The 26433-nt window shown below is 47.1% G+C and overlaps 3 protein-coding genes across 4 annotated transcripts in view; all 3 read right to left on the bottom strand.

The window, feature by feature from the left end:
- Positions 1–7749: 7749 nt before the first annotated feature.
- Positions 7750–18326, bottom strand: LOC109880532 (NACHT and WD repeat domain-containing protein 2). The gene is made up of 9 exons (XM_020472734.2): positions 18063–18326; positions 17526–17614; positions 15821–15928; positions 15472–15681; positions 15274–15397; positions 13000–13160; positions 12447–12884; positions 11617–12223; positions 7750–11501 (listed from the first exon to the last, which is right to left on the bottom strand). Exons 1-9 carry the CDS (start codon positions 18127–18129, stop codon positions 8260–8262), a joined length of 5046 nt encoding a protein of 1681 aa, XP_020328323.1. The 5' UTR covers positions 18130–18326; the 3' UTR covers positions 7750–8259.
- Positions 18327–18495: 169 nt separating this feature from the next.
- On the bottom strand, positions 18496–22015 carry LOC116354736 (uncharacterized). 2 transcript variants are annotated; one of them, XM_031795394.1, is made up of 3 exons: positions 21098–22015; positions 20843–21034; positions 18496–20794 (listed from the first exon to the last, which is right to left on the bottom strand). In XM_031795394.1, the coding sequence occupies exons 1-3, from the start codon at positions 21429–21431 to the stop codon at positions 20700–20702; spliced, it is 621 nt and encodes a 206-aa protein (XP_031651254.1). In that variant the 5' UTR covers positions 21432–22015; the 3' UTR covers positions 18496–20699. The 2 variants fall into 2 exon arrangements, with proteins under 2 accessions (XP_031651254.1, XP_031651255.1); XM_031795395.1 differs by having other exon boundaries at positions 18496–21034.
- A 3867-nt stretch (positions 22016–25882) lies between these two features.
- LOC109880529 (F-BAR and double SH3 domains protein 2) overlaps positions 25883–26433 on the bottom strand; it is a 107115-nt gene continuing 106564 nt past the window's right edge. Inside the window, 1 exon segment of the mRNA XM_031796322.1 lies at positions 25883–26253. Coding sequence (XP_031652182.1) covers positions 26170–26253 — 84 coding nt within the window. The 3' untranslated portion in view covers positions 25883–26169.

The following is a 26433-nucleotide window of genomic DNA, read 5'->3' as shown; positions in this document are numbered from 1 at the left end:
ATAGAGGAGACAGACCCACTGGTTGCCCTCTAGGTTACAGAGAGCTGGTTGTCCCATCCACCAAACTACCAGGTGGGTGGTATAGAGGAGACAGACCCACTGGTTGCCCTCTAGGTTACAGAGAGCTGGTTGTCCCATCCACCAAACTACCAGGTGGGTGGTATAGAGGAGACAGACCCACTGGTTTCCCTCTAGGTTACAGAGAGCTGGTTGTCCCATCCACCAAACTACCAGGTGGGTGGTATAGAGGAGACAGACCCACTGGTTTCCCTCTAGGTTACAGAGAGCTGGTTGTCCCATCCACCAAACTACCAGGTGGGTGGTATAGAGGAGACAGACCCACTGGTTTCCCTCTAGGTTACAGAGAGCTGGTTGTCCCATCCACCAAACTACCACGTGGGTGGTATAGAGGAGACAGACCCACTGGTTGCCCTCTAGGTTACAGAGAGCTGGTTCTCCCATCCACCAAACTACCAGGTGTGAAACAGGGAAGGGACTCAGGGGGTATGCTGATGCGTTATAGAGGAGACCTAACCCACTTTATTACATTAGTCAAAACAGGAACATTTTACATCTGGCTAGAAATTACTAAAGAAATGATCTCAACAGAGAAAAATGTCCTCACGTGTGCTACCTATATCCCCCCAATAGAATCCCCTTACTTTAACAATGACAGCTTCTCCATCCTAGAGGGGAGATCATTATTGTAGGTATTGCCTTTACCTATCTTATCCTACCTCATTTGCACATGTGGTATATCGATTTTTCTACTGTATTATTGATTGTATGTTTGTTTATTCCATGTGTAACTCTGTTGTTGTATGTGTCACACTGCTTTGCTTTATCTTGGCCAGGTCGCAGTTGCAAATGAGAACTTGTTCTCAACTAGCCTACCTGGTTAAATAAAGGTGTTCTCAACTAGCCTACCTGGTTAAATAAAGGTGTTCTCAACTAGCCTACCTGGTTAAATAAAGGTGTTCTCAACTAGCCTACCTGGTTAAATAAAAGTGAAATCAAAATAAATTAATGAAAAAAATCAACCATTTCCAGGCCCAGGGACATGAACTAGTCTGTGGAGACCTAAATACCAGAACTGGACAAGAACCTGACACCCTCAGCACACAGGGGGACAAACACCTACCTGGAGGTGACAGCATTCCCTCCCCCATATGCCCCCCGAGACACAACTATGACAACATAACCAACAAAAAATGGGTCACAACTCCTGCAGCTCTGTCACACGCTGGGTCTCTACATAGTCAGTGGTAAGCTTCGAGGGGACTTCTATGGTAGGTACACATATAACTCATCTCTTGGCAGTAGTACTGTAGACTACTTTATCACTGACCTCAGTCTCTCAGAGCGTTCACAGTCAGCCTACTGACACCCCTATCAGATCACTGTAAAATCACAGTTCTACTTGAACAGAGCAATAATTAATCATGAGGCATCAAACTGCACAATGTTAAGAAATGCTATAGATGGAAGGAAAGTAGTGTAGAAACCTACCAAAAAACAATTAGGCAACAACAAATTCAATCCCTTTAAGACAAAGTCCTGGACAAAACATTTCACTGTAAAAGTGAAGGTGAAAACCTAAACAGTATTTTTAACCTTTTAACTTCCCTATCAAATCTAAACATTTCATGCAGACAACTTAAGAAAATGAACAACAATAAAAAATAGTTTGAAGAAGAATGCAAAAACCTAAGAAAGAAATTGAGAAACCTATCCAACCAAAAACATAGAGTCTACGCCTTCACTAGAGTGAATCACTAAAACAATACAGAAATACACTACGGAAAAAGATGGAACAGCACGTCAGAAATCACGTCAATGTAATTGAAGAATCCATAGAGTCTAACCACTTCTGGGAAAATTGGAACAAGCTAAACAAACAACAACACGAAGAGTTATCTATCAAAAATTGACATACAGTGGGGCAAAAAAGTATTTAGTCAGCCACCAATTGTGCAAGTTCACCCACTTAAAAAGATGAGAGGCCTGTAATTTTCATCATAGGTACACCTCAACTATGACAGACAAAATGAGAAGAAAAAAAATCCAGAAAATCACATTGTAGGATTTTTTAATGAATTTATTTGCAAATTATGGTGGAACAAAAGTTTATGAAATAATGTATTTTGCTCATGTGCACATTTGAGGCCATCTTTCAGGACCCACATTTACTCATGAGCACCCCTAGTGGAGGTTCCAGAATACAGTATCTGGTGGAGCACCCCTAGTGGAGGTTCCAGAATACAGTATCTGGTGGAGGTTCCAGAATACAGTATCTGGTGGCGGTTCCAGAATACAGTATCTGGTGGCGGTTGCAGAATACAGTATCTGGTGGAGCACCCCTAGTGGAGGTTCTAGAATACAGTATCTGGTGGAGCACCCCTAGTGGAGGTTCCAGAATACAGTATCTGGTGGCGGTTCCAGAATACAGTATCTGGTGGAGCACCCCTAGTGGAGGTTCCAGAATACAGTATCTGGTGGAGCACCCCTAGTGGAGGTTCCAGAATACAAATCAAATCAAATCAAATTTATTTATATAGCCCTTCGTACATCAGCTGATATCTCAAAGTGCTGTACAGAAACCCAGCCTAAAACCCCAAACAGCAAGCAATGCAGGTGTAGAAGCACAATACAGTATCTGGTGGAGCACCCCTAGTGGAGGTTCTAGAATACAGTATCTGGTGGAGCACCCCTAGTGGAGGTTCTAGAATACAGTATCTGGTGGAGCACCCCTAGTGGAGATTCCAGAATACAGTATCTGGTGGCGGTTCCAGAATACAGTATCTGGTGGCGGTTCCAGAATACAGTATCTGGTGGAGCACCCCTAGTGGAGGTTCCAGAATACAGTATCTGTTGGAGCACCCCTAGTGGAGGTTCCAGAATACAGTATCTGGTGGAGCACCCATAGTGGTGGAGGTTCCAGAATACAGTATCTGGTGGCGGTTCCAGAATACAGTATCTGGTGGAGCACCCCTAGTGGAGGTTCCAGAATACAGTATCTGGTGGAGCACCCCTAGTGGAGGTTCTAGAATACAGTATCTGGTGGAGCACCCCTAGTGGAGGTTCTAGAATACAGTATCTGGTGGAGCACCCCTAGTGGAGGTTCTAGAAAACAGTATCTGGTGGCGGTTCCAGAATACAGTATCTGGTGGCGGTTCCAGAATACAGTATCTGGTGGAGGTTCCAGAATACAATATCTGGTGGCGGTTCCAGAAAACAGTATCTGGTGGCGGTTCCAGAATACAGTATCTGGTGGCGGTTCCAGAATACAGTATCTGGTGGAGGTTCCAGAATACAGTATCTGGTGGAGGTTCCAGAATACAGTATCTGGTGGAGGTTCCAGAATACAGTATCTGGTGGAGGTTCCAGAATACAGTATCTGGTGGAGGTTCCAGAATACAGTATCTGGTGGAGGTTACTACTTAACCCTAACTACTTAACCCTAAACTCCTTAACTCTACCTAAATTCCTCATCTGTTTTTTCCCTCCACATTGATACACACACACACACACACCAACACACAAATGTGACAGCGCATCTATCCATTTTCTAGCATCTTCCAACTTCAGTTCGCCCGTCCAGGGAGCCTGCTGTGATTGGTTGAAAAAGGCTGTGAGCATGATCTCCAAGGAAGCTGGGTTGAGAACCAGAAAGGGAATGCAGAGCCACTGAAAAACCAAACTACACTATTCATACTGCATATTAAACTGGACTTTATACTGCTAAATTGACCTAATATAAGCCAGAATTGTTGTAATTTATTCATCTCTGCACTTTGATTGAGAAGTGGAAAACCTCTCTGTGTCTCTCACCAGACTGATGAAGATGTTTGCGTAGATGTGTAGATGATGGCTACTGCTGCAGACAGAGCAATGGATTAGGACGAGGAGATGGCATATATTTAAAAACAATACATACAATAATTTATCCCTTCATGTGAGATGTCTAATTGCATAGTGTTAACAACCTTATGACTACTTTGTCATATCTTTATCTACTGTACTGTAGATGTTGCCATCTCATTTTGAGATTTGATTGATATAGCGTACACTATTGTGCATTTATAATTTGTGCAGTGCAAGTTTTGAAAATTCACAGAAACCTAAGTATGAATATTTATTTTCATACACTATAGTTGTGGCTGCCCATAAGGTTAATGAATCACATTGTTTTTTATAAAACATGGTTTAGATATTGTTGTAATCAATGTATGCATATGGTTGTAATCCACTATCTGGGCTGAGTGCTCCTAGGATTTCCATTGGGAATTGTTTATACCGGTTGCCACCAGCAGGGGGTGCAGGAGCACAGTGGTTTGCATCTCTGTCCCCTCAACAACAGTCGAAGAAGACGCCTGTGAAAACTAACCTTTCTCCTTCTCTCTTTTTTCTGTTGTTCTCTTAAACAGGTATGTGGTGTACACAAGCACCTTATCTATAGAACATGTTAGAGTCAAAATGATTTTCTGAGTGATACTTACCTTTTATGTTGAAGTTGTAAAGTGGCGGCAGGGTAGCCTAGTGGTTAGAGCGTTGGACTAGTAACCAGAAGGTTGCGAGCTGACAAGGTACAAATCTGTCGTTCTGCCCCTGAACAGGCAGTTAACCCACTGTTTCCAGGCCGTCATTGAAAATAAGAATTTGTTCTTAACTGACTTGCCTGGTAAAATAAAAAAATAAGGTGTAAATTGATCGAGTGCAAACTGTTAGCGATCTTGACATAGAGATGACTGGGTTTGCAGCTAAGCATGGCTAGCCCATAGAGTAACATAAGAGAAAATGGCGCAAGGTAATATTCTGGTTTGAATTGATTTATTTATAGCTCCTCTGAGGTAATATTTGTGTTTATTTTCTACTCCTTTTATATTGTCTAGGCCCTGACATCTCCCCAACCAAGTGTTATATATGACAGAGTTGTATGTTTTTGTTTTAACTGTATATGCTAATGCTAGGCTAACTGCACTAACTCTAGCCTGTCATCCTATAGGGTTGGTGTTACGGTTAGCTGGCTCAGTATTGTCTTGAGATGGCTGTACTGGTTAATGGTTCATTTATCTATTTAAAGGTGTTTCTATTGAAACCTAGTACATGAGGTTAAGATAAATACCGAGAAGGTATATTTTTAAATACAAGTCAAAGTTTCGGGTGGGAATGTCCGTTCTACTCATTTTAATTCTATGCAACAATGGCTGTGGTAAACGTATGTATTATCCGTAGCGTTGTACACGGATCAGCCAGAGGAACTATCTTAAGACCTAACTCACATTTTAATATGGCTGTGTCATTATGACTTAGGATAATTATTTATGACACATTGAACTCGTTTCATTTGAACAATCCTAGGTGGCAAATCTAAAAGTGGCCTCCTGAGTGGGGGAGAAGTGGTCTAAGGAACTACATCGCAGTGCTAGAGGCATCACTACAGACCCAGGTTCGATTCCGGGCTGTATCACAACTGGCCGTGATTGGGAGTCCCATAGGACGTCGTCCGGGTTAGGCGAGGGTTTGTCCCGGGTAGACCATCATTGTAAATAAGAATTTGTTCTTAACCTTACTTGCCTAGTTAAATAAATAAAAATATTTCAGTGGAGAAGATGGAGGGGGAAAAAAGACGGATTGGACTCTGAAAAAGTGGCCGCAATAACTGATGAGTAGGTTTTTGTTAATCGATTGCAAATGAGCCTTTGACAGTGTGCGGGTATTATCATGATGTTTAAAAAGTAATACAGTATCTATAAACATCAAATGGAGAAGGTTTGCTGCACTGAAAGTAAAGGGGCTGAATAATTTTGCACGCCCAATTTTTCAGTTTTTGATTTGTTAAAAAAGTTTGAAATATCCAATAAATGTCGTTCCACTTCATGATTGTGTCCCACTTGTTGATTCTTCACAAAAAAATAGTTTTATATCTTTATGTTTGAAGCCTGAAATGTGGCAAAAGGTCGCAAAGTTCAAGGGGGCCGAATACTTTCGCAAGGCACTGTACGTTTGTCAATGACTGAATATGTAGTATCGCTACGCAACTATCTTCACATACTCCCGTTATCACCTGGATGTACTTCCCACAAAACAGTCTAAATAAAAATGTATTAAGCAACTGGGAACAATCACTCATTACTGCCACACACAGGTCGGAGGTCTACAACAGATCAATACCTTGAAGGTGCCAAAGATAAATTTTTATCTGAATAAAGATGTGGGCTTTGCTAAACAACGAATCCAGTTGTTTGTGTCGTCCGTTTCGGGCACCCAGCTCACTCTGGTGCTTCGCTATATCTCATTTGACGTTGTCCGTAAGCTTGAGTTCATTTGCACACAAAAAAATCAGACAATGATGGAAAGACCTGTGTGTTGTCCTTGTTAATGCAGACAGAAAAGAGCTACAACTTCTTAATCATAGCCTCAATTCTGTCCCGCACATTGAATATAGTTGCGGAGAGTCCCTGTAATCATAAATTCAGATCATTCTTGGCCTTTGGGCCATCAGTACAGATAGCAACACATCTTGACCACCAAAGTCCATTTGATGTCACAAAGCTGTCCTCTCATGTTGTCCTGGTGTCCAGTGGTTTTCAGAAGAGGATGTCTTCATAATATAAGGTTAGGGACAGAGAGAGGATGATTCTAACCCATCTGTCAGCACACTCACATAGGAAATGACCAAACCCAGAACACACAGACAAATCAGAAAATCCTTTATCTGCCTGCTCTTGAGTTGCAGCACGACTTAGGTTGAAATAACCAACTTTTATGCATTTAGTTTAAAAAAATGTATGAATTAATTTGTTTGACCTGAGTCCTTCTGTTTGGTGGGCTGGTTAGCGTGTGTGTTTTAAAAAAAAGAAAGAGTGACTGTGATTGAGAATGTAGTTGGGAGAGCGAGAGTGTGTACATTTGGGTAAGAGAAGGAATGTGAGTGTATCAGAGGAGGTGCCGCTCAGAACACAAGTTTCCACAAAGATGTTTTTCATCGGAACAGGATTTAATATTTACCATCTTAAAGGTAGACTCAGCGATATGACGTAGATGCAGAAAGTAAACAGCATAGTGGGTCAATTTCCGCCACAACTAACGGTGTAGAAGAGCGAGGCTCAACTTCTCCTCTGTTTCGGTGCTCTGGCTACCCAGCTGTGAACAGCGTGTAGCAAACCTGTGCGCAGATACTGTGTGTGACTGTTAGCGCAAAGTCTTGCATCTTGCTTATCTTAATATCTTTGTTAGATATTACGGTCAGAACTAGAAGCGCAAGCATTTCGCTACACTCGCATTAACATCTGCTAACCACGTGTATGTGACAAATAAAATTTGATTTGATATCTGCGGTGTTGCTCGTGGCCACGTAATTTAGCGGAGTCTATCTTTACAGCTGAGGCTTGTCTGATGTGTTTACAGAGCCAGATTCCATGAGTCATACATACTGTAATACCTGAAGCACACACGTCGATACTGCCGCCTGTACTAAAGATTTGACACTTTTGGTACAGATGTTCTTTGTTGTTGATTCCAATAAAGTATTTCAAATGTGACCTTGGTTGGACCTCAGTCACCTGTGCTGATAGGACAATATCTTATTTGAACGCAAGCCACAATCATTCGGTTAGCTCATGGGCTTAATGCGCACCACAGCACATGAAGAATGATGTAACCAGCTTCGTATCAATAGGCTGAACAAATATGAGCTGATTTGTTATCACTCTGCTACATTGATTTTGGACAGAAAACAACCATTTTTAATATCAATTTTATTTAGGAATATCAATTTACTAACAGGTAACAATGGACAAAATTGTTTAATTAAAATGAATAAAGAAGGAAACTGGCCAACAAGACAAGTTGGGCATACATCTGTTATGTCATCTCTGAAGAAGACTCAGGACTACATATGTTATGTCATCTCTGAAGAAGACAAGCCTACATCTGGTATGTCATCTCTGAAGAAGACAAGCCTACATCTGTTATGTCATCTCTGAAGAAGTCTCAGGACTACATATGTTATGTCATCGCTGAAGACGACTCAGGACTACATCTGTCATGTCATCTCTGAAGAAGACAAGCCTACATCTGGTATGTCATCTCTGAAGAAGCAAGCCTACATCTGTTATGTCATCTCTGAAGAAGACTCAGGACTACATCTGGTATGTCATCTCTGAAGAAGCAAGCCTACATCTGTTATGTCATCTCTGAAGAAGACTCAGGACTACATCTGTTATGTCATCTCTGAAGAAGACAAGCCTACATCTGTTATGTCATCTCTGAAGAAGACTTGGGCCATGTGATGCTGGGTGTTGCTAGGGGCAACCATCGCACTGGCTCAATGTCACACTGGCATGGCCTCTCCCGACCAATCCCTTGTATCCTTTCCCTGACAGCCCCTCCCCTCCCTGTGATGTCAGAGATGGAGTACACGCCCACAGACCCATCCTGGAAGCCTACATACACACACAGCTCCTCACTCACAGCCAGAGCTGTGGGGGTCTTACACAGACACAACCTCCCCAGTCTCCCCCCGTCAGCCAGCCGTACCACTGCCAGCAATGGCTTAGTGTGCAGGTCACAGGCACAGCCATTATCCTGGGCAGGGGGGTGGCAGATGTAGACAGCGTAGCGTCCAGAGTCGTCCATGCAAACTTTGAGCACTGGACCCTGGGCCTTGACCCTACACAGCCTGGCATGGGGCAGGTCCAGCAGGGTGATGAGGTCATCATCAGTGGACAGCAGAGCAAAGCTCCCATCAGAGGACATGTGGAAGACCTGTGGCTGGCACAGGAACATCTGGGGGAGCAGAAACTGTCGGCATACGGTCTCCTCTGTCACCTTCCATGTGTAAACAGACCCAGAGGCAGCCATCACGATCACAAAGTCTGGGTGTTCCGGCAGGGTCCGGAAGGCCACGACCGTAGAACGTTCATAGCGTTCTGAGCACGAGAAGCGCTTACTGACGGTGCCAGACCACAGGCTGACGGCGAGCAGGTCGCCATGACGACGGCCTAACAGGAAGGTGCTCTCGGGTGAGACCTGGGCATCAGCCAGGTACAGGTGAATGTTACAGACCACGGCCCCACTGGCCAGCTTCCACACCCTGGACAGGCCGTGCTGCGACACACACACCCCGATGTGACCGTTAGAGGTGATCAGAACCTCTGTAGCTCTGCTGCCATGGATACGGTGGAGGTTCTGTCCCGTGTCGCTCCGCCACACGTAAACGTCCTCCCCTGAGAGGCTCACAAGATGGCTGCCGTCTGGAGAGAGACACAGCTTCTCCACGGGGCCGTCGTGCAGGAAGTGAGTCTCCGGACTTCCTGTCTGTAATCTCCACCTCCACAATATCTCTGAGCCGTCAAGCACATAGAACCGCTCTCCCATTGGCTCCAGCACCACCTCCCTCACCCCGGCACCAGTTCTAGGGACCATAGCCGCAGCACATATCACATCTGAGTCCCACGTAGTGAGGTGGCCATTTTGTGTGACCACGGAGAGGACAGAGTCCATCTTGAGCAGTGAGAGGGGTTGGGAAGGACTGCCAGCATCTAAGGACAGGACACACTGACCAGTGGTCATCCTCCACACCAGCACAGAGGGACAGGCCTCTAGCGAAGCCAGGATGAGTTGTCCGTCCTGGGCTAACAATGCCTGAGAGAAGGCCTTCCCCTGTGGAGCTCTGAAATGGTCCCACTGCTCCCAGTCACACGTGTCCCAGAGAATAATCTCCTGGGTTTTACACACCAGCAGAATACAACTCTCTTCTGATAGGTCTGTATTGATGAACTCAAAATGGCTGCTGCCACTACAACACTCTTTTAGGAGTTTGGGATCTGTTTTGGTCGCTACGCACCATAACAATACGTGCCCTCTGCTGTCCACACAGGACATCTCCCTCTCATCCTCACTGAGTATCACAGAGATAACTGATGACTCTGCTGGACTGGAACAGATAGCAGTGAGAGTGCCTCTAGATGTGTCAAATATAGACACTGTGCCTTTCTCCTGGCCACAGTACACAAACTGACCAGTAGGGGGAAAAGACACACTCCTCACAGTGTTCTGGCATTGCAAACGGGTGAGGTGGCGGCTGGTGGAAACTTCAGAAACACTCACATAGCTCAGACCTTTCCACCACACACACATCCTGTCATCACACATGAGAAACCCTTCAACTATGGTACTGGAGTGTTGGTCTGAGTTGGACTCCTGTCCTTCTAAACTCAGTACATCCTGAAAACACGTTGTCCCAGTCACATCCCACAGGAGCTGTGTGTTGCACTGAGTTGAGAGGAGGATGAAAGTCCCACTACCCCGGACACTTATAAACCTCAGCGCAGGTTCACAGCTCAGTTTCAGTTCCTCTGCCTCTCTACCCCTCCACACCAAAGCAGACCCATCACTCTGAATGACAACCACAGTCCCAGACACTGTCCCCGCTGCATCTGTAACAGCACACTGTCTGGCCTCTGGAAAAAGACACTGTGTGGAGGGTACAGTAGAGGGGGCAGGACTGAGCACGACTCCTAACCCGCTTCCCCTCTTCTTGATCCCCTGTGTCACCTCCTCAGCATAGCCCTCCAGCTCAGGACAGAGCCCCAGGAAAGGAAGCAGCCTGACCTTCATCACCATGGACAGCTCTATAGGGGAGTTCCAGAGGAGACAGGCTGAGTCCCTCAGAATGCACGCCAGAAGAGCTCTCTCCCTGGGGAAGATGAGCTGGGACGCCCCCTCCCTTTCCCAATCCTCCAGCAGGGTTACCAGATCCCCTAGGAGCCCCGCCCTCAGCATAGCCTGATGGAACTCCAGTGACATCATCAGACCTCGCACTAGCTCCTCCAACCTGCCACTCTCCTTCAGGTGATAGGGCAGTTCCAGAAGCTTGCGCAGGTTGACTCGCACATGCTCAGAAGAGGGGGAGGAAGAGGATGAGGAGGGTTTAGAGTTAAACACATAGGGTTGACCAAGAGGTTGCCTGTCAATGTATTTTTTCATTCGGGCAGTGTCAGGGACAGGCCCAGGCTGGTTGAGTCCTGTGTTCTGGCTGATGACCAGTGGTTTGGCTCTACCGTAGGCCCAGCGACCATTAAAATAGTCGGCCATCGCTGTGTGCATCTCCTCCCTCATCTCCCAGGAGCTCAGGTACCTCTCACACACCACCAACCCAAAATGTCTACTGACCCAGAATAGAACATGAGACCCTGCAACACTCCTCTTCACCAGAAACCCCTTCAGATCCAACAACAGCCTCTCCACTTCCACCTCAGGTACCCTAAACTTGGAGGGAGGGGGCTCACTGGCCGAGACGTACCCAGCCAGCACCGCGTCATCACTGGACAGGAGGTCAGAGAGCTCAGCCTCTGTGAGTCCGGTCCTGGAGAGGGTCACGTAGCTCAGGGCTCGGGACACCAGAACCAACCCATGTTTCTCCTCTAGGTGAACCAGAAACACTGTGATGCTGGAGTGGACACCCACAGGGAGGGTCTCATCAGTCACCTCTGATGCTGAGAGAGAGAGAGCGAGAGAGGACAGAGAGAGAGGGAGTGGGAGAAAGAGAGAAATTAGCTCCAGATATATAGAGATAGATGTGTTTATATATACTGTGTTTTTGATGTGTACCTGAGCTCCACAGCGAGGCGTGTCTATGCAGGAGGCGAGCGTAGAGGGTCAGAGGGCAGGAGATCAGGGCCATGTTCATGACCCCCTGCTGTCCTGACGTCACTCTCCTTCCTGACCCCTCCAGGAGGGCTGCCAACATCCTCACACACTCCCTCCCTTCCACCGGCCCCAGCTCCACACTCACACAGCACCTTGAGACACCAAAAACTGCAGAGGAGGATTGTGGGAAATGGAGTTCAAGGGTGTGGTGGGTATTGGTTCGGGTGGGGGAGATGGAGAGCATGAGTTTGATGTTGGGAGGGAGGGGGGAAGGGAGACACTTGATGGTTTGGGGTCCGGAGACGGTCCAAGCTTGGTCTAGGCCGTCAAGGATGAGGACCAGGGGCTGTTTAGGGGTGGGACAGAGGGAGAGAAGGGAGGAAAGGTTATGTCTGAGCTGGGGGAGGGTAGGGTTAGGATCTCTGCTACTGGGCTCAGGGTTACGGTTGTATCTGTGGGCTATCTGGTAGCACAGGCTGGAGAGAAGGTGTCTAGGTGAGAGATTGACTGACAGACTGGTGAACCGGATAATCACCACGGGATCCATGTTGCTCAGCCATGACCTCACCTGCAGAAGAGAGGAGAGAGAAACAGGCTGTTATGTGGTGCTGCCAATCAGTACAGTCCCAGTCATCTCTTCTAAAGCAAGATATTATTAGATATTATAATGAATGTTGTCTGGATATTCAGTCAGTAATGTAGCTAGTAATGTCTTATAGAAGCAACAGGTAGTTTCTTCTTCCAATCACTTCTATAAGATTCTGTCTGTCCTGAGTTACTGCTCCATCTACCTGCTGTGCACAATGTGCCAGCAGCACAGTTTTCCCTGTGCACGGCCCTCCTACGACCACTAGTGGGTGTTGTGTGTCCCTCTGCTCCAGGTAAGACCTGACTTCCTCTTCCTCTGGCCGATCGTTGTCATAGAGACGGGAATAGAGAGAACACAGCTCCTCCTGCTCAGCCTGCTCTCTGGTCAACGCATCATCAGAATGAGGTGAAGATACTGACTTTCCCATTCCCATGGCGACAGAGCTGTCAATCAGAGCCAGGAGGTCAGAGTAGAGCTGCTGGCAGAGACCCTCCGCATAGCTCCTCCTCCTGGCGGGGGTGTAACCATGACGAGGGTCGCATTCCGAAGTTGTGGTGTACACCAGGAGCTGACAGGAAGTCACGACGCTGGGCAGGAAGTAGTCACAGAGCTGGGACAGGAGGCTGTCATCGGACAGAGCCTGCGGTAGATGGGGGATGACGTTACTCCTTACCTAATACCACTGATACAAGGTCAGAAATTTGTCATCCCCAGGTAGAGGTTGGGGGAGGGTAATCATTAAGTGAAGCATGTACCTTGAGTGGAGGATAGGGGTGTAGGGGCGGCTCTTTAGGGGGCTGGTCTTCCCCCTCACTCTGGCCCCGCCCATTGGAGATCTTGTTGACATAGACCAGGCAGCGTTTGATGTCACGTCTTGGACAATTCTCCAGAGCGAATCGAAGGTCTGTGTCGAGAGCTAGAGAGAGAGAGAGTTTTCAAAATGTACACCTTAATAAAGAGCATATTATATACTGATCTGTTGGACAACTTAAATGTCTGGAGAGATGTGTGAAGAATGTACAATTCCTATAGATAATCTGAAATCCTACTAGGGTGATGGAGCTATTTAAAATGTCAGAGAGGTGAATATAAGTATAGTTTGTCTTTCTTCCAGTAGATGTTTCTCAACTCCCACCACTTCCTTCGCCTTACGCCTACAGAGAGAGATGGGGGTGTGAGGTCGCCTGTTCTCTGTTGAATACAGCACCTCCACGAAGGGAACATTGAGTCATTTCACACCTTTCTTCAGATGGATGTGCAAATCTAGATTATAGAAAGATACTGGGATATCTGTTACTATGGGGACAGAGAGATAGCAACGGTGTTTTAGGTTGCTTTTGGGGGCCGAGTGGGAGTTCATGTGGCTCATTTTCTGCATGTATAGAACTGAACCACGACCTTTAAACTGTCTGGCCCAGCTGGACAGGTGGTACAACCATGTAGTTTTCATTCAGTCGCTTGTCATTGGTCGAGAACTGAAGAGGAAGTCACATGGTACTCTGTACCTAAAGGGGCAATAGAGACACATTGACTATAACACACACTGAGGTCATGGCTGTGGACAAACAGACTGGACTTCTGATGGAGCTACTGATCATTGGCACTGCTCTTCTCCTGACTGGTTGGCTACTGTGTGTTATGATGATTCAAGGGGCTCGGGAATGTTATTTCAAATACCGAATTACATGTGAGTTGTGTGCTGTATTTTGTTGGTGCCCAAAAGTCATTTTTATTCTGTTGATCAGAATGATTGGTGGAGATTCTCTCTATTCCATAGTGGGAGATGATTGTCATTCTGCAATGTGCCAATCAGGTTCATCCATAAACCGGCTCCAATGTTGTTTTAGAGAATTTGGCGGTACGTCTAACCGGCTTCACAACCGCAGACCACGTGTAACCACGCCAACCCAGGACCTCCACATCCGGCTTCTTCACCTGCGGGAACAGCCACCTGGACAGCTGATGTAACTGTGGGTTTGTACGCTCTTAAGAATTTCTGTAAACAGTCATAAACCGTCTCAGGGGAAGCTCATCTGCGTGCTCGTCTTCCTTCAACTGACTGCAGTTTGACGTCGTAACAGACTTCAGTGGGCGAATGCTCACCTTGGATGGCCACTGGCACGCTGGAGAAGAGTGCTCTTCATGAATGAATCCCGGTTTCAACTGTGCTGGGCAGATGGCAGACGCATGGCATGGTGTGGGAGAGCGGTTTTCTGACGTCAACATTTTTAACATTGTAAATAAGAATTTGTTCTGACTTAAAAACAGTGCCCCCTGGTGGCAGTGGGGTTATGGTGTGGGCAGGCATAAACTACTGATAACTAACACATTGCATTTTATCGATGGCTATTTAAATGCACAGAGATACCGTGACGAGATCCTGTCGTGCCATTCATCCACCGCCATCACCTCATGTCTCAGCATGATAATGCACGGCCCCATGTCACAAGGATCTGTACATAATTCCTGGACACTGAAAATGTCCCAGTTCTTCCATGGCCTGCATACTCACCAGACACGTCACCCACTGAGCATGTTTGGGATGCTCTGGATCTACATGTACGACAGTGTGTTCCAGTTCCCACCAATATCCAGTAACACACAGCCATTGAAGAGGAGTGGAACAACATTCCACAGGCTCCAATCACCAGCCTGATCAACTCCATGTGAAGGAAATGTGTTGTGCTGCATGAGGTAAATGGTGGTCACACCAGATACTGACTGGTTTTCTGAACCACAACCCTACTTTTATTTTTAAGGTCATCTGTATTCACAGTCATGTGAAATCCATAGATTAGGGCCTAATGAATTTATTTAAATTAACTGATTTCCTTATATGAACTGTAAATCTTTGAAATTATTGCATGTTGCGTTTATATTTTTGTTCAGTGTAGTTAAAGAATAAATGCAAACTAGAAAACAGTATTTTGCTATTTAAGCCTCCCTTTGAAACATTATCTTGTGCTTTTGACAGTGTGCAGATCGATACAGGACTAGCCTAGATCATCTCACTAACACATCTCACTCACCTGACCTGTAGTAGCCTAGGGTTGTTAGGAGACCTCCCTGAACACACTGACTCACAGCAGCCTGCAAGACCTTCCTCATCTCCTCCTCCTCTTCAACACCCGTTTCTCCTGTCTTTTCATCTGTCTGAGAAACAGATCATCATAACCTGTGCCGCACTGTGTGTGTGTGTGTGTGTGTACCTGGTGATTTCTCCTCACCTGTTTGTCAGGGTGCAGCTGTGTGTGAATGTGTGTCTGTCGTTGCAGGCAGAAGGACGGTGGTATTGTATTCTCGTCTCTCAGGTATGCCTTCTCTAGAGCACGGGTACTGATGCCCGCTCGCTGGCACACCTGGAGCAGCCTGTGGAACTCTGACACCTCCACCTGGGAAGGTAAACACACAGCACCATACTGTGCCCCCACCAGAGCCTGCAGCGCCACCCACAGGACACACAGAGAAGTACAGGAATTACTACATGTGTGTAGGGTTGATTAGGGAAAAGGGGTTATCCTAAATGTACTAAGTAGGGTGTAGGGGTTGATTTGGGACGTGGATGTGGTGTCTTACCACTAGGTAGGGTCCGTCAGAGCTTTCTCTACACGCCTGTAGTAGCTTTTGTCTAGTCTGTTGGTCTGGCCCGGTTCTGGGATCACTTGCCTCATAAGGGTCTATCACCTACATACACATGATAGAGAATCCTATTGAATCAGACCTTCACAATCTTCCCTAGTTCACAGCAAAAGCTGGGCCTAGTATTGTCACCTGAGAGTCAGCTTAAGTGTGTGAGTCAACTTAACTACAATATTCTGGAGAGAGATGATTTATTATCAAACATATAGTATGACGTGTGTTATCGTTCACACAGCTGTAAAAATACATTTACAAAACATCAAGTCCATCTGAATATGGGTTTTGTTCAACAAGCTCATAACTCCTGCTGCTCAATAGAGATAATAACTTCACACATCATATTGCCTGAAGGAAAACTCACACTCAACACACACACATACACACAGTCACTCAGCACCTGTTCATACTCAACAATAACACACCCCTCCCCTGCTCTCTCTTCATGGCACCATTGTGAGAACATCCTCTATCCCCTACCAATCAACAGCAGAATGTGTTGAGTTGAACTGCTCCTAAAGGCCGGTTTCTGTAGAGGCTTTGATCTCACGCTCTTTATTTACCTTTATTTAACAAGGGAAGTCAGTTAAGAACACATTGTTATTTTCAATGATGGGGGTTAACTGCCTGTTCAGGGGCAGAACGACAGATTGTACCTTGTCAGCTCGGGGGTTTGAACTCACAACCTTCTGGTTACTAGTCCAACGCTCTAACCACTAGGCTACGCTGCCGCCCCATGAGGGGTACTGAATAGTTCACCAACTGCCATGATACAGGATAAGCTAAATAAGACTGTCCTACAGTATGATACAGGACCAGCTAAATAAGACCTTCCTACAGTATGATACAGGACCAGCTAAATAAGATCTGCCTACAGTATGATACAGGACCAGCTAAATAAGGCCGTCCTACAGTATGATACAGGACCAGCTAAATAAGATCTGCCTACAGTATGATACAGGACCAGCTAAATAAGACCTGCCTACAGTATGATACAGGACCAGCTAAATAAGACTGTCCTACAGTATGATACAGGACCAGCTAAATAAGACTGTCCTACAGTATGACCAGCTAAATAAGACTGTCCTACAGTATGATACAGGACCAGCTAAATAAGATCTGCCTACAGTATGATACAGGACCAGCTAAATAAGACCTGCCTACAGTATGATACAGGACCAGCTAAATAAGGCCGTCCTACAGTATGATACAGGACCAGCTAAATAAGGCCGTCCTACAGTATGATACAGGACCAGCTAAATAAGGCCGTCCTACAGTATGATACAGGACCAGCTAAATAAGGCCGTCCTACAGTATGATACAGGACCAGCTAAATAAGGCCGTCCTACAGTATGATACAGGACCAGCTAAATAAGATCTTCCTACAGTATGATACAGGACCAGCTAAATAAGATCTGCCTACAGTATGATACAGGGCCAGCTAAATAAGATCTGCCTACAGTATGACCAGCTAAATAAGACCATCCTACAGTATGATACAGGACCAGATAAATATGATCTTCCTACAGTATGATACAGGACCAGATAAATAAGACCATCCTACAGTATGATACAGGACCAGCTAAATAAGGCCGTCCTACAGAATGATATCCATTCCAACATCAAAACAGAGGTGACCTCTCACCTTGAAGTCCAGTCCGTATGTGTGTCTGCAGTGCTCCCTCAGCCTGGGAAACACATTTTCTCTCAGAGCCCTGCGTTCCACAACAGAGTCTAGACAACACACACAAGGGTTATACTTCCATTCCTTCTCCAACCAGTGTCATTCACCACACACACACAGGGGTTATACTTCCATTCCTTCTCCAATCAGTGTCATTCAGCACACACACAGGGGTTATACTTCCATTCCTTCTCCAATCAGTGTCATTCAGCACACACACACAGGGGTTATACTTCCATTCCTTCTCCAACCAGTGTCATTCAGCACACACAGAGGGGTTATACTTCCATTCCTTCTCCAACCAGTGTCATTCAGCACACACACACAGGGGTTATACTTCCATTCCTTCTCCAATCAGTGTCATACACCACACACACAGGGGTTATACTTCCATTCCTTCTCCAACCAGTGTCATACACCACACACACAGGGGTTATACTTCCATTCCTTCTCCAACCAGTGTCATACACCACACACACACAGTCAGACCTGCTGTACCTTCTGGATTAGAACACAGGTAAACCTTGATACAGGACTTGCATGATGCTGTTCGGGAGTCGTCCATGATTCTGTCAGAGGCATCGATAAGATATAAATGGAAAATAGCATCCACACGGGACAAAACAATTATAAATGTAAACTATTTTAGTAGGACCAAAGTAACAAACTTGCACAGGCTAGTAGTGAGTCCTGCCTAAACGATTCTCCCTTCCCCCCCCTTGCCTAGTCTCTCCTCCCCCTTGCTGTTCCCATCAGGAAACTGCCTTCTGATGCTGTTCTGGATAATGAACACTCTCTCTCAGATTCACACACTAGACAGATTTTGTATCACAAGTCTTTTAAGTTTACTGTGAATAACAAAAATGTTATGAAAAGTATTTTTCCAATCCGTTTTATTATTTAACATTTGTACACAATAAATACAAACTTTTTTTTTTTTTTTACAGCCAATAATAATATGCGGAAATAATTTTGCACCTGTTCTTAATGTTGTCACCATGGCAACATTCAGAAGAGAGAAGGCCTGTTGTTCAACTACACTGATTTAGCAGCTCGGAAACATCTCCAAATCAAAACAAAATCAAATAGATATATATATATATAAAGAAAGCTACAATAAACTAAAAGTACAGGGACACAGGACTGTTGTATAGAGGAAGATTACAGAGGTATATTTGACCAGAGAGATTAACCATAACAACACACGTATTGGAATAAAAAGTGTTGGCTTGATCTGTGGGTGACAACAGCTTTCTGACAAGATGGAGGACATTGATGTTAACCATAAACTTCAAAACCAGTTTGATAAACGTTCTGAAGATGTAAGAGAGAGATCAAGGAGAGGGCGTGGTTTGGAGCAGACCAAACTAGCCAAGCAAAGATAGGATCGTATCCTTCCTCCTCTCGCAGTATAATCACTCTCAAAGCTCATACACCACCTAAAACTAACAAATACACATTCTCTCTACAATCATTCAATATTCCTTAGAAATGTTTCATAATTCAAATCAAATATATGTATATATATATTTTAACATTTATAACACCATTCTAAAGGAGCACCTCACCCTCCAAGACCAAATGGTTCCCTGGCTTCTGTAGAACACGATGCTGGGTCAAAGGTTAGGGGTCAGAGGATAGGAATCAGAGGATAGGGGTCAGAGGTTAGGGGTCAGAGGTTAGGTGTCAGAAGGTTAGGTGTCAGAGGATATGGGTCAGATGTTAGGTGTCAAGAGGTTAGGAGTCAGAGGTTAGGTGTCAGAGGTTAGGTGTCAGAGGATATGGGTCAGATGTTAGGTGTCAGAGGTTAGGTGTCAGAGGTTAGGTGTCAGAGGTTATGGGTCAGAGGTTAGGTGTCAGAGGTTAGGTGTCAGAGGTTAGGTGTCAGAGGTTAGGTGTCAGAGGTTATGGGTCAGATGTTAGGTGTCAGAGGTTAGGTGTCAGAGGTTAGGTGTCAGAGGTTAGGTGTCAGAGGATATGGGTCAGATGTTAGGTGTCAGAGGTAAGGTGTCAGAGGTTAGGGGTCAGAGGTTAGGGGTCAGAGGTTAGGGGTCAGAGGTTAGGGGTCAGAGGTTAGGTGTCAGAGGTTAGGTGTCAGAGGTTAGGTGTCAGAGGATATGGGTCAGATGTTAGGTGTCAGAGGTTAGGTGTCAGAGGTTAGGTGTCAGAGGTTAGGTGTCAGAGGATATGGGTCAGATGTTAGGTGTCAGAGGTAAGGTGTCAGAGGTTAGGAGTCAGAGGTTAGGGGTCAGAGGTTAGGTGTCAGAGGATATGGGTCAGATGTTAGGTGTCAGAGGTAAGGTGTCAGAGGTTAGGAGTCAGAGGTTAGGGGTCAGAGGTTAGGGGTCAGAGGTTAGGAGTCAGAGGTAAGGTGTCAGAGGTTAGGAGTCAGAGGTTAGGAAGGTGCAGCCAGAATGAGACAGCAACACTGAAAAACAACAGAAATACAAACAAGAGAATAAAACCAATCAAAGAGAATAAAGTGCTATGATGTCTCCAGGTTGGGAAGGCTTGAAGGGGCTGGTAATGGATATTGGTCAGGTATATCCCTCACAGGTTGTTCAATCTTCTATACGATAGGGCATATCACCGTAAAATAAACTATCATTGTGGCAGGTTTGAAATGTGCAAGCCAATTCGCTGTGTGAAATGTTAGGACCTAATTTATCAGCCTGAAGTGCTTTCCAAATCTACACAACATCATATGTCAAAGTTCAAGGGTCAAACTGAAAGGTCACAAGTGAGACAAGTCCGACCCTTTCCCACATCTACCTCTTCCTCCTCAGTAACTTTAGGGGCTCGGTAGGGATGTGGTATACCATTAATTACTTAGTGGGTAGGACGCGGAATCAAAATCACACCAACAAAAAAATTGTGATTGAAACAACGTAGACTTCCTGGTTTCAATAATAAAAGCTGCAGTCTTAAAGTAGGAATACACAAAAAGGTGTCAGAAAGCATCTCCCCTGGACATGTTATCCTCTGTGGTGCAGCTCCTCTGGACATGTTATCCCCTGTGGAGCATCTCCTCTGGACATGTTATCCCCTGTGGAGCATCTCCTCTGGACATGTTATCCCCTGTGGAGCATCTCCTCTGGACATGTTATCCCCTGTGGAGCATCTCCTCTGGACATGTTATCCCCTGTGGAGCATCTCCTCTGGACATGTTATCCCCTGTGGAGCATCTCCTCTGGACATGTTGTCCCCTGTGGTGCATCTCCTCTGGACATGTTATCCTCTGTGGTGCAGCTCCTCTGGACATGTTGTCCCCTGGACATGTTGTCCCCTGTGGTGCAGCTCCTCTGGACATGTTGTCCCCTGTGGTGCAGCTCCTCTGGACATGTTGTCCCCTGGACATGTTGTCCCCTGTGGTGCAGCTCCTCTGGACATGTTGTCCCCTGGACATGTTGTCCCCTGTGGTGCAGCTCCTCTGGACATGTTATCCCCTGTGGTGCAGCTCCTCTGGACATGTTGTCCCCTGGACATGTTGTCCCCTGTGGTGCAGCTCCTCTGACATGTTGTCCCCTGGACATGTTGTCCCCTGTGGTGCAGCTCCTCTGGACATGTTGTCCCCTGTGGTGCAGCTCCTCTGGACATGTTGTCACCTGGACATGTTGTCCCTGTGGTGCAGCTCCTCTGGACATGTTGTCCCCTGGACATGTTGTCCCCTGTGGTGCAGCTCCTCTGGACATGTTGTCCCCTGGACATGTTGTCCCCTGTGGTGCAGCTCCTCTGGACATGTTGTCCCCTGGACATGTTGTCCCCTGTGGTGCAGCTCCTCTGGACATGTTGTCCTCTGTGGTGATGTTGTTTTCTGCACCCTTCTCTACTTCCCTTCATTTCGGGTGGGCCTCTGGGTTCGTTCATTCAGTCGTTTAAATACAGTCTCTCTCCACTCAACATCCCCCTCACTCAGACTCCATCAGAGAGAGAGACACACACCCGGTCCAACACATAACCAGAACAGGGGTTGATTCTGACAGGCCGTCAGAGAAAACAGTCATCGTAAAGCATTAAATGCAGGTATCAGTATATATGTCTGAAGGGTAAACAGAAGCCTGACCAGGGGTTACAACCACAGCTGTAAAACACCAAACCTCTGACCCCATCTCTTAGAGCACTTCCTATTGTCTCCTCTGCACTGCCTGTTGATGACTACATATCAATGATACAAACACACACTGTTCATCAGAGGTTGAAGCTGAGGAGACTTATCTCTGTGTGTGTGTGTGTGTGTGTGTGTGTGTGTGGTGGTTACCACTGATCCATACAAACTGCAGATAGACAGAACAGTCTGTCTGAGAAGGAGAGAGAGATGGAGGGAGGTGTTAGAGAACGTTCAGGGAGGATCCAGCCCCACCTTTCTCCCTCCATCTCTCCCTCCCTCTCTCCCTTCCTCCCTCCCTCTCTCCCTTCCTTCCTCCCTCCCTCCCTCTCTCTCTCTCTCCCTCTCTCCCTCCCTCCCTCCCTCCCTCTCTCCCTTCCTTCCTCCCTCCCTCCCTCTCTCCCTCCCTCCCTCCCTCCCTCTCTCCCTTCCTCTCTCTCTCCCTTCCTCCCTCCCTCCCTCTCTCCCTTCCTCCCTCCCTCCCTCTCTCTCTCTCTCCCTTCCTCTCTCTCTCTCTCTCTCTCCCCCTCTCCCTCTCTCCCTCCATCTCTCTCTCCCTCCATCCCTCCCTCCATCTCTCCCTCTCTCCCTCCATCTCTCCCTCCCTCTCTCCCTCCTTCCCTCTCTCCCTTCCTCCCTCCCTCTCTCCTTCCCTCTCTCCCTTCCTCTCTCCTTCCCTCTCTCCCTCTCTCCCTCCATCTCTCCCTCCCTCTCTCCCTCCTTCCCTCTCTCCCTTCCTCCCTCCCTCTCTCATTCCCTCTCTCTCTCCCTCCTTCCCTCCCCCTCTCCCTTCCTCCTTCCCTCTCTCTCTCCTTCCCTCTCTCCCTTCCTCCCTCCCTCTCTCCTTCCCTCTCTCCCTTCCTCTCCTTCCCTCTCTCCCTCCCTCTCTCCCTCCTTCCCTCTCTCCCTTCCTCCCTCCCTCTCTCCTTCCCTCTCTCCCTCCATCTCTCCCTCTCTCCCTCCTTCCCTCCCCCTCTCCCTTCCTCCCTCCCTCTCTCCCTTCCTCCCTCCCTCTCTCCTTCCCTCTCTCCCTTCCTCCCTCCCTCTCTCTCTCTCCTTCCCTCTCTCCCTTCCTCCCTCCCTCTCTCCCTCTCTCCTTCCCTCTCTCCCTTCCTCCCTCCCTCTCTCTCTCTCCTTCCCTCTCTCCCTTCCTCCCTCCCTCTCTCCCTTCCTCCCTCCCTCTCTCCTTCCCTCTCTCCCTTCCTCCCTCCATCTCTCCTTCCCTCTCTCCCTTCCTCCCTCCCTGTCTCCTTCCCTCTCTCCCTTCCTCCCTCCCTCTCTCCTTCCCTCTCTCCCTTCCTCCCTCCATCTCTCCTTCCCTCTCTCCCTTCCTCCCTCCCTCTCTCCCTTCCTCCCTCCCTGTCTCCTTCCCTCTCTCCCTTCCTCCCTCCCTCTCTCCTTCCCTCTCTCCCTTCCTCCCTCCATCTCTCCTTCCCTCTCTCCCTTCCTCCCTCCCTCTCTCCCTTCCTCCCTCCCTCTCTCCTTCCCTCTCTCCCTTCCTCCCTCCATCTCTCCATACCCTTTAACTGTATGTACAATGCTATTTCAGGTTGACATATGGATCAACTTCTACTACATATAAAATAGATACTCCAATCAGCGGGTTAGGCTAATATGAAACATTGCTATGACAACAGTAATGTACTGTACTAATCCACATTAAACACGTATGATACGACTATATATGGCAAGAACAGGGGAATCCCAGCTCACATAGCAGATAAAACTCCCTTTCATAGCAACTCTCCTCCTCAACATGTCTCCTTTTCATTCTCCTCTTCCTCCCGCTCTTCCTCCTTTCATTCAAAATGGCTGCCAGATGGGAGCAAAGTTAAGGCAACAGACAGTCTGACACAGAGGGAGAGGAGGGGTGAGCAGGGAGGGGCTTCTACTCCTTGTTGCTAGGAGACATAATCATCTTCCTTCCCTTGTTTTTTCCTAGTGTTGGGAGGTAGGGGGGAGAGAAGGGGGAGTTTGTCCCAGTGTTGGGAGGTAGGGGGGAGAGAAGGGGGAGTTCGCCCCAGTGTTGGGAGGTAGGGGGGAGAGAAGGGGGAGTTCACCCCAGTGTTGGGAGGTAGGGGGGAGAGAAGGGGCAGTTCGCCCCAGTGTTGGGAAGTAGGGGGGAGAGAAGGGGGAGTTCGCCCCAGTGTTGGGAGGTAGGGGGGAGAGAAGGGGGAGTTCGCCCCAGTGTTGGGAGGTAGGGGGGAGAGAAGGGGGAGTTTGTCCCAGTGTTGGGAGGTAGGGGGGAGAGAAGGGGGAGTTCTTCCCAGTGTTGGGAGGTAGGGGGGAGAGATCCCGGACGAGCCCCCATTATGTTACGCACGCCTCTATGAAGAGGGAACGCAACACCCTGCTACAACTAAACTCTCCGTGAAGCGAAAAAGGTATGGACTGTAGGTGCAAGTAAGGATGACAACAGGCAGAATGTGGTACCGTTTACAAGGACTTTATTCCTTTACACGGTAATATGGGGAAAAGGGGCTGGACGGAACCAAAGCAAAGAAAGTACATCTCAAAGCCCCCCCCTCTCCTATCTTACCTGCCTACCCACTACTTACCTAATTTAGCACCACCTGGTGCCCTAACCAAAATACAGGGGGTGTCTGTCACCCCAGGGAAGGCTACAGTGACTTACTTAGGGAAACAAGTGGGACGAGGTCAAGTGCGCCCAATAACTGGCAAAGTGGAAGCAATTGTTGCCTTTCCTGCTCCCACTACTCGCCGCCAGTTGCGCAGATTCCTAGGGATGGTAGGGTACTATCGTACATTCTGTAAGAATTTCTCGACGGTAGTAGCTCCCCTTTCATCTCTGCTTAGTCCCAAGGTACCATTCAAGTGGTCAAGGACTGTAACTACGCTTTTGAGTCCGCTAAAGCATTACTTTGTAGCGCCCCAGTGCTTGCCCCCCCCAACTTTGACAAACCTTTTAAGTTGGAGGTAGATGCAAGTATAGTGGGGGTGGGTGCGGTTCTCTTACAGGAAGATGAAGACGGAGTGGATCGGCCCGTCAGTTTCTTCTCCCGTAAGTTCAACTCGTGTCAGTCAAGATACTCTACAATTGAACAAGAGACGCTGGCTTTATTGCTTGCCTTACAGTTCTTTGAGGTATATGTGGGCTCCAGTGCCTTGCCTGTTATGGTCTTCACAGACCATAATCCGTTGGTGTTCTTGAAACAAATGTACAACCAGAACCGCCGCCTTATGCGGTGGGCTCTGATTGTACAAAGATATAATGTACAGATAGCTTATGTGAAGGGCTCGGCGAATGTGGTTGCTGACGCTCTATCACGGGTTTACTAACTGGGGATACGTTGGCATTTGTTATTGCAAAACTAGGTTTGCAATTTTTGTGGTGGGCGTGTTACGTTCCCCAGATTATGTGTTGTAGTTTGTGTATTTACATGTGTTTATTTCAGGAAATGGCTTCCTGAAATCCCTCAAACAGCTGATTGGTCGACTCCAGGGCTAATTGGAGAGCTGACCCCGCCCCCTCGTCAAGACGCAGCTGTCTACAATTACCCATTCCTTCTGAAGCTATATAAAAGCCAGTGTTCTGTTCAGGAGGGAGATCTTTTTGGAGAGAGATCTTTTTGGAGAGAGATCTTTTTGCAGACAGATCTTTTTGCAGACAGATCTTTTTGCAGACATTTTGTTAGATCTTTTTGGAGGTAGAGATTTTGCTAGAGGTAGGGATTGCTGAGATTGATTGTGATAGAGGTTGATTTTGCTGGGAGTTCATTGCTGGAAAGTGGTATGTTCTGTGAGTTTGTTGCTCAGAAAGAGCTTATTTGATGTCCTTTGTTTCTTAGTTTGTTTGTGAAATAGTTTAATATTCTGTTTCATTTGTTCCCAGGGGGGAAGGGGAAGGCACCTTGGGAGTGTTTAGGCAAGAGGCCCGCGGGCATACATATACCCGTAGTATATTCACTGTCTAGGCACACTAGGTAAGACCTGGGCGGACCACCCCCTGTATTTTGGTTAGGGCACCAGGTGGTGCTAAATTAGGTAAGTAGTGGGTAGGCAGGTAAGATAGGAGAGGGGGGGGCTTTGAGATGTACTTTCTTTGCTTTGGTTCCGTCCAGCCCCTTTTCCCCATATTACCGTGTAAAGGAATAAAGTCCTTGTAAACGGTACCACATTCTGCCTGTTGTCATCCTTACTTGCACCTACAGTCCATACCTTTTTCGCTTCACGGAGAGTTTAGTTGTAGCAGGGTGTTGCGTTCCCTCTTCATAGAGGCGTGCGTAACAAAGGGGGAGATCGTCCCAGTGTTGGGAGGTAGGGGGGAGAGAAGGGGGAGTTCGTCCCAGTGTTGGGAGGTAGGGGGGAGAGAAGGGGGAGTTCTTCCCAGTGTTGGGAGGTAGGGGGGAGAGAAGGGGGAGTTCTTCCCAGTGTTTGGAGAGAAGGGGGAGTTCTATGGTTCAAAGGTTAGAGGTAAAGCCCAGTTCAAAGTTCAGTCACTCAGGTCTGCAGGGCAGCGCTGTCCTGTCCGTCTGTATGTCACACCAGTGTGATCTCCACCTCCTCAGTCTTCTCTGCTTTTTTGCGAGGTTTCTGCTTGGGGGGCGGGGGGGCTGCACGGACCTATGGAGCGGGGGAGGGAGCGGGGGAGGGAGGGGGGGCATTAAACACATATCTGATCTACATGTAGTAATGACTTTAAATCCACACTGCTTCTCCCAATACTGGCCTTGATCTACATGTAGTAATGACTTTAAATCCACACTGCTTCTCCCAATACTGGCCTTGATCTACATGTAGTAA

Source organism: Oncorhynchus kisutch, linkage group LG18 (genome assembly GCF_002021735.2).
Source record: "Oncorhynchus kisutch isolate 150728-3 linkage group LG18, Okis_V2, whole genome shotgun sequence".
In the NCBI taxonomy this organism is placed as follows: Eukaryota; Metazoa; Chordata; class Actinopteri; order Salmoniformes; family Salmonidae; genus Oncorhynchus; species Oncorhynchus kisutch.
Note: the sequence above shows the minus strand (reverse complement) of the source record. Positions and strands in the feature narration are given on the sequence as shown.

Excerpts from the sequence above, each read along its gene's own strand:
- LOC109880532 (XM_020472734.2), bottom strand. The coding sequence starts at position 18,129 with ATGGACGACTCCCGAACAGCATCATGCAAGTCCTGTATCAAGGTTTAC. Across the intron at positions 15,929-17,525 it reads CATACGGACTGGACTTCAAG|GTGATAGACCCTTATGAGGC; the intron begins GTGAGAGGTCAC and ends ATGTGTATGTAG. Across the intron at positions 13,161-15,273 it reads CCTAGGCTACTACAGGTCAG|CTCTCGACACAGACCTTCGA; the intron begins GTGAGTGAGATG and ends CTCTCTCTCTAG.
- LOC116354736 (XM_031795394.1), bottom strand. The coding sequence starts at position 21,431 with ATGAACGAACCCAGAGGCCCACCCGAAATGAAGGGAAGTAGAGAAGGG. Across the intron at positions 21,035-21,097 it reads GCTGCACCACAGGGGACAAC|ATGTCCAGAGGAGCTGCACC; the intron begins ATGTCCAGGGGA and ends CCAGGGGACAAC. Across the intron at positions 20,795-20,842 it reads GCTGCACCACAGGGGACAAC|ATGTCCAGAGGAGATGCACC; the intron begins ATGTCCAGGGGA and ends ACAGAGGATAAC.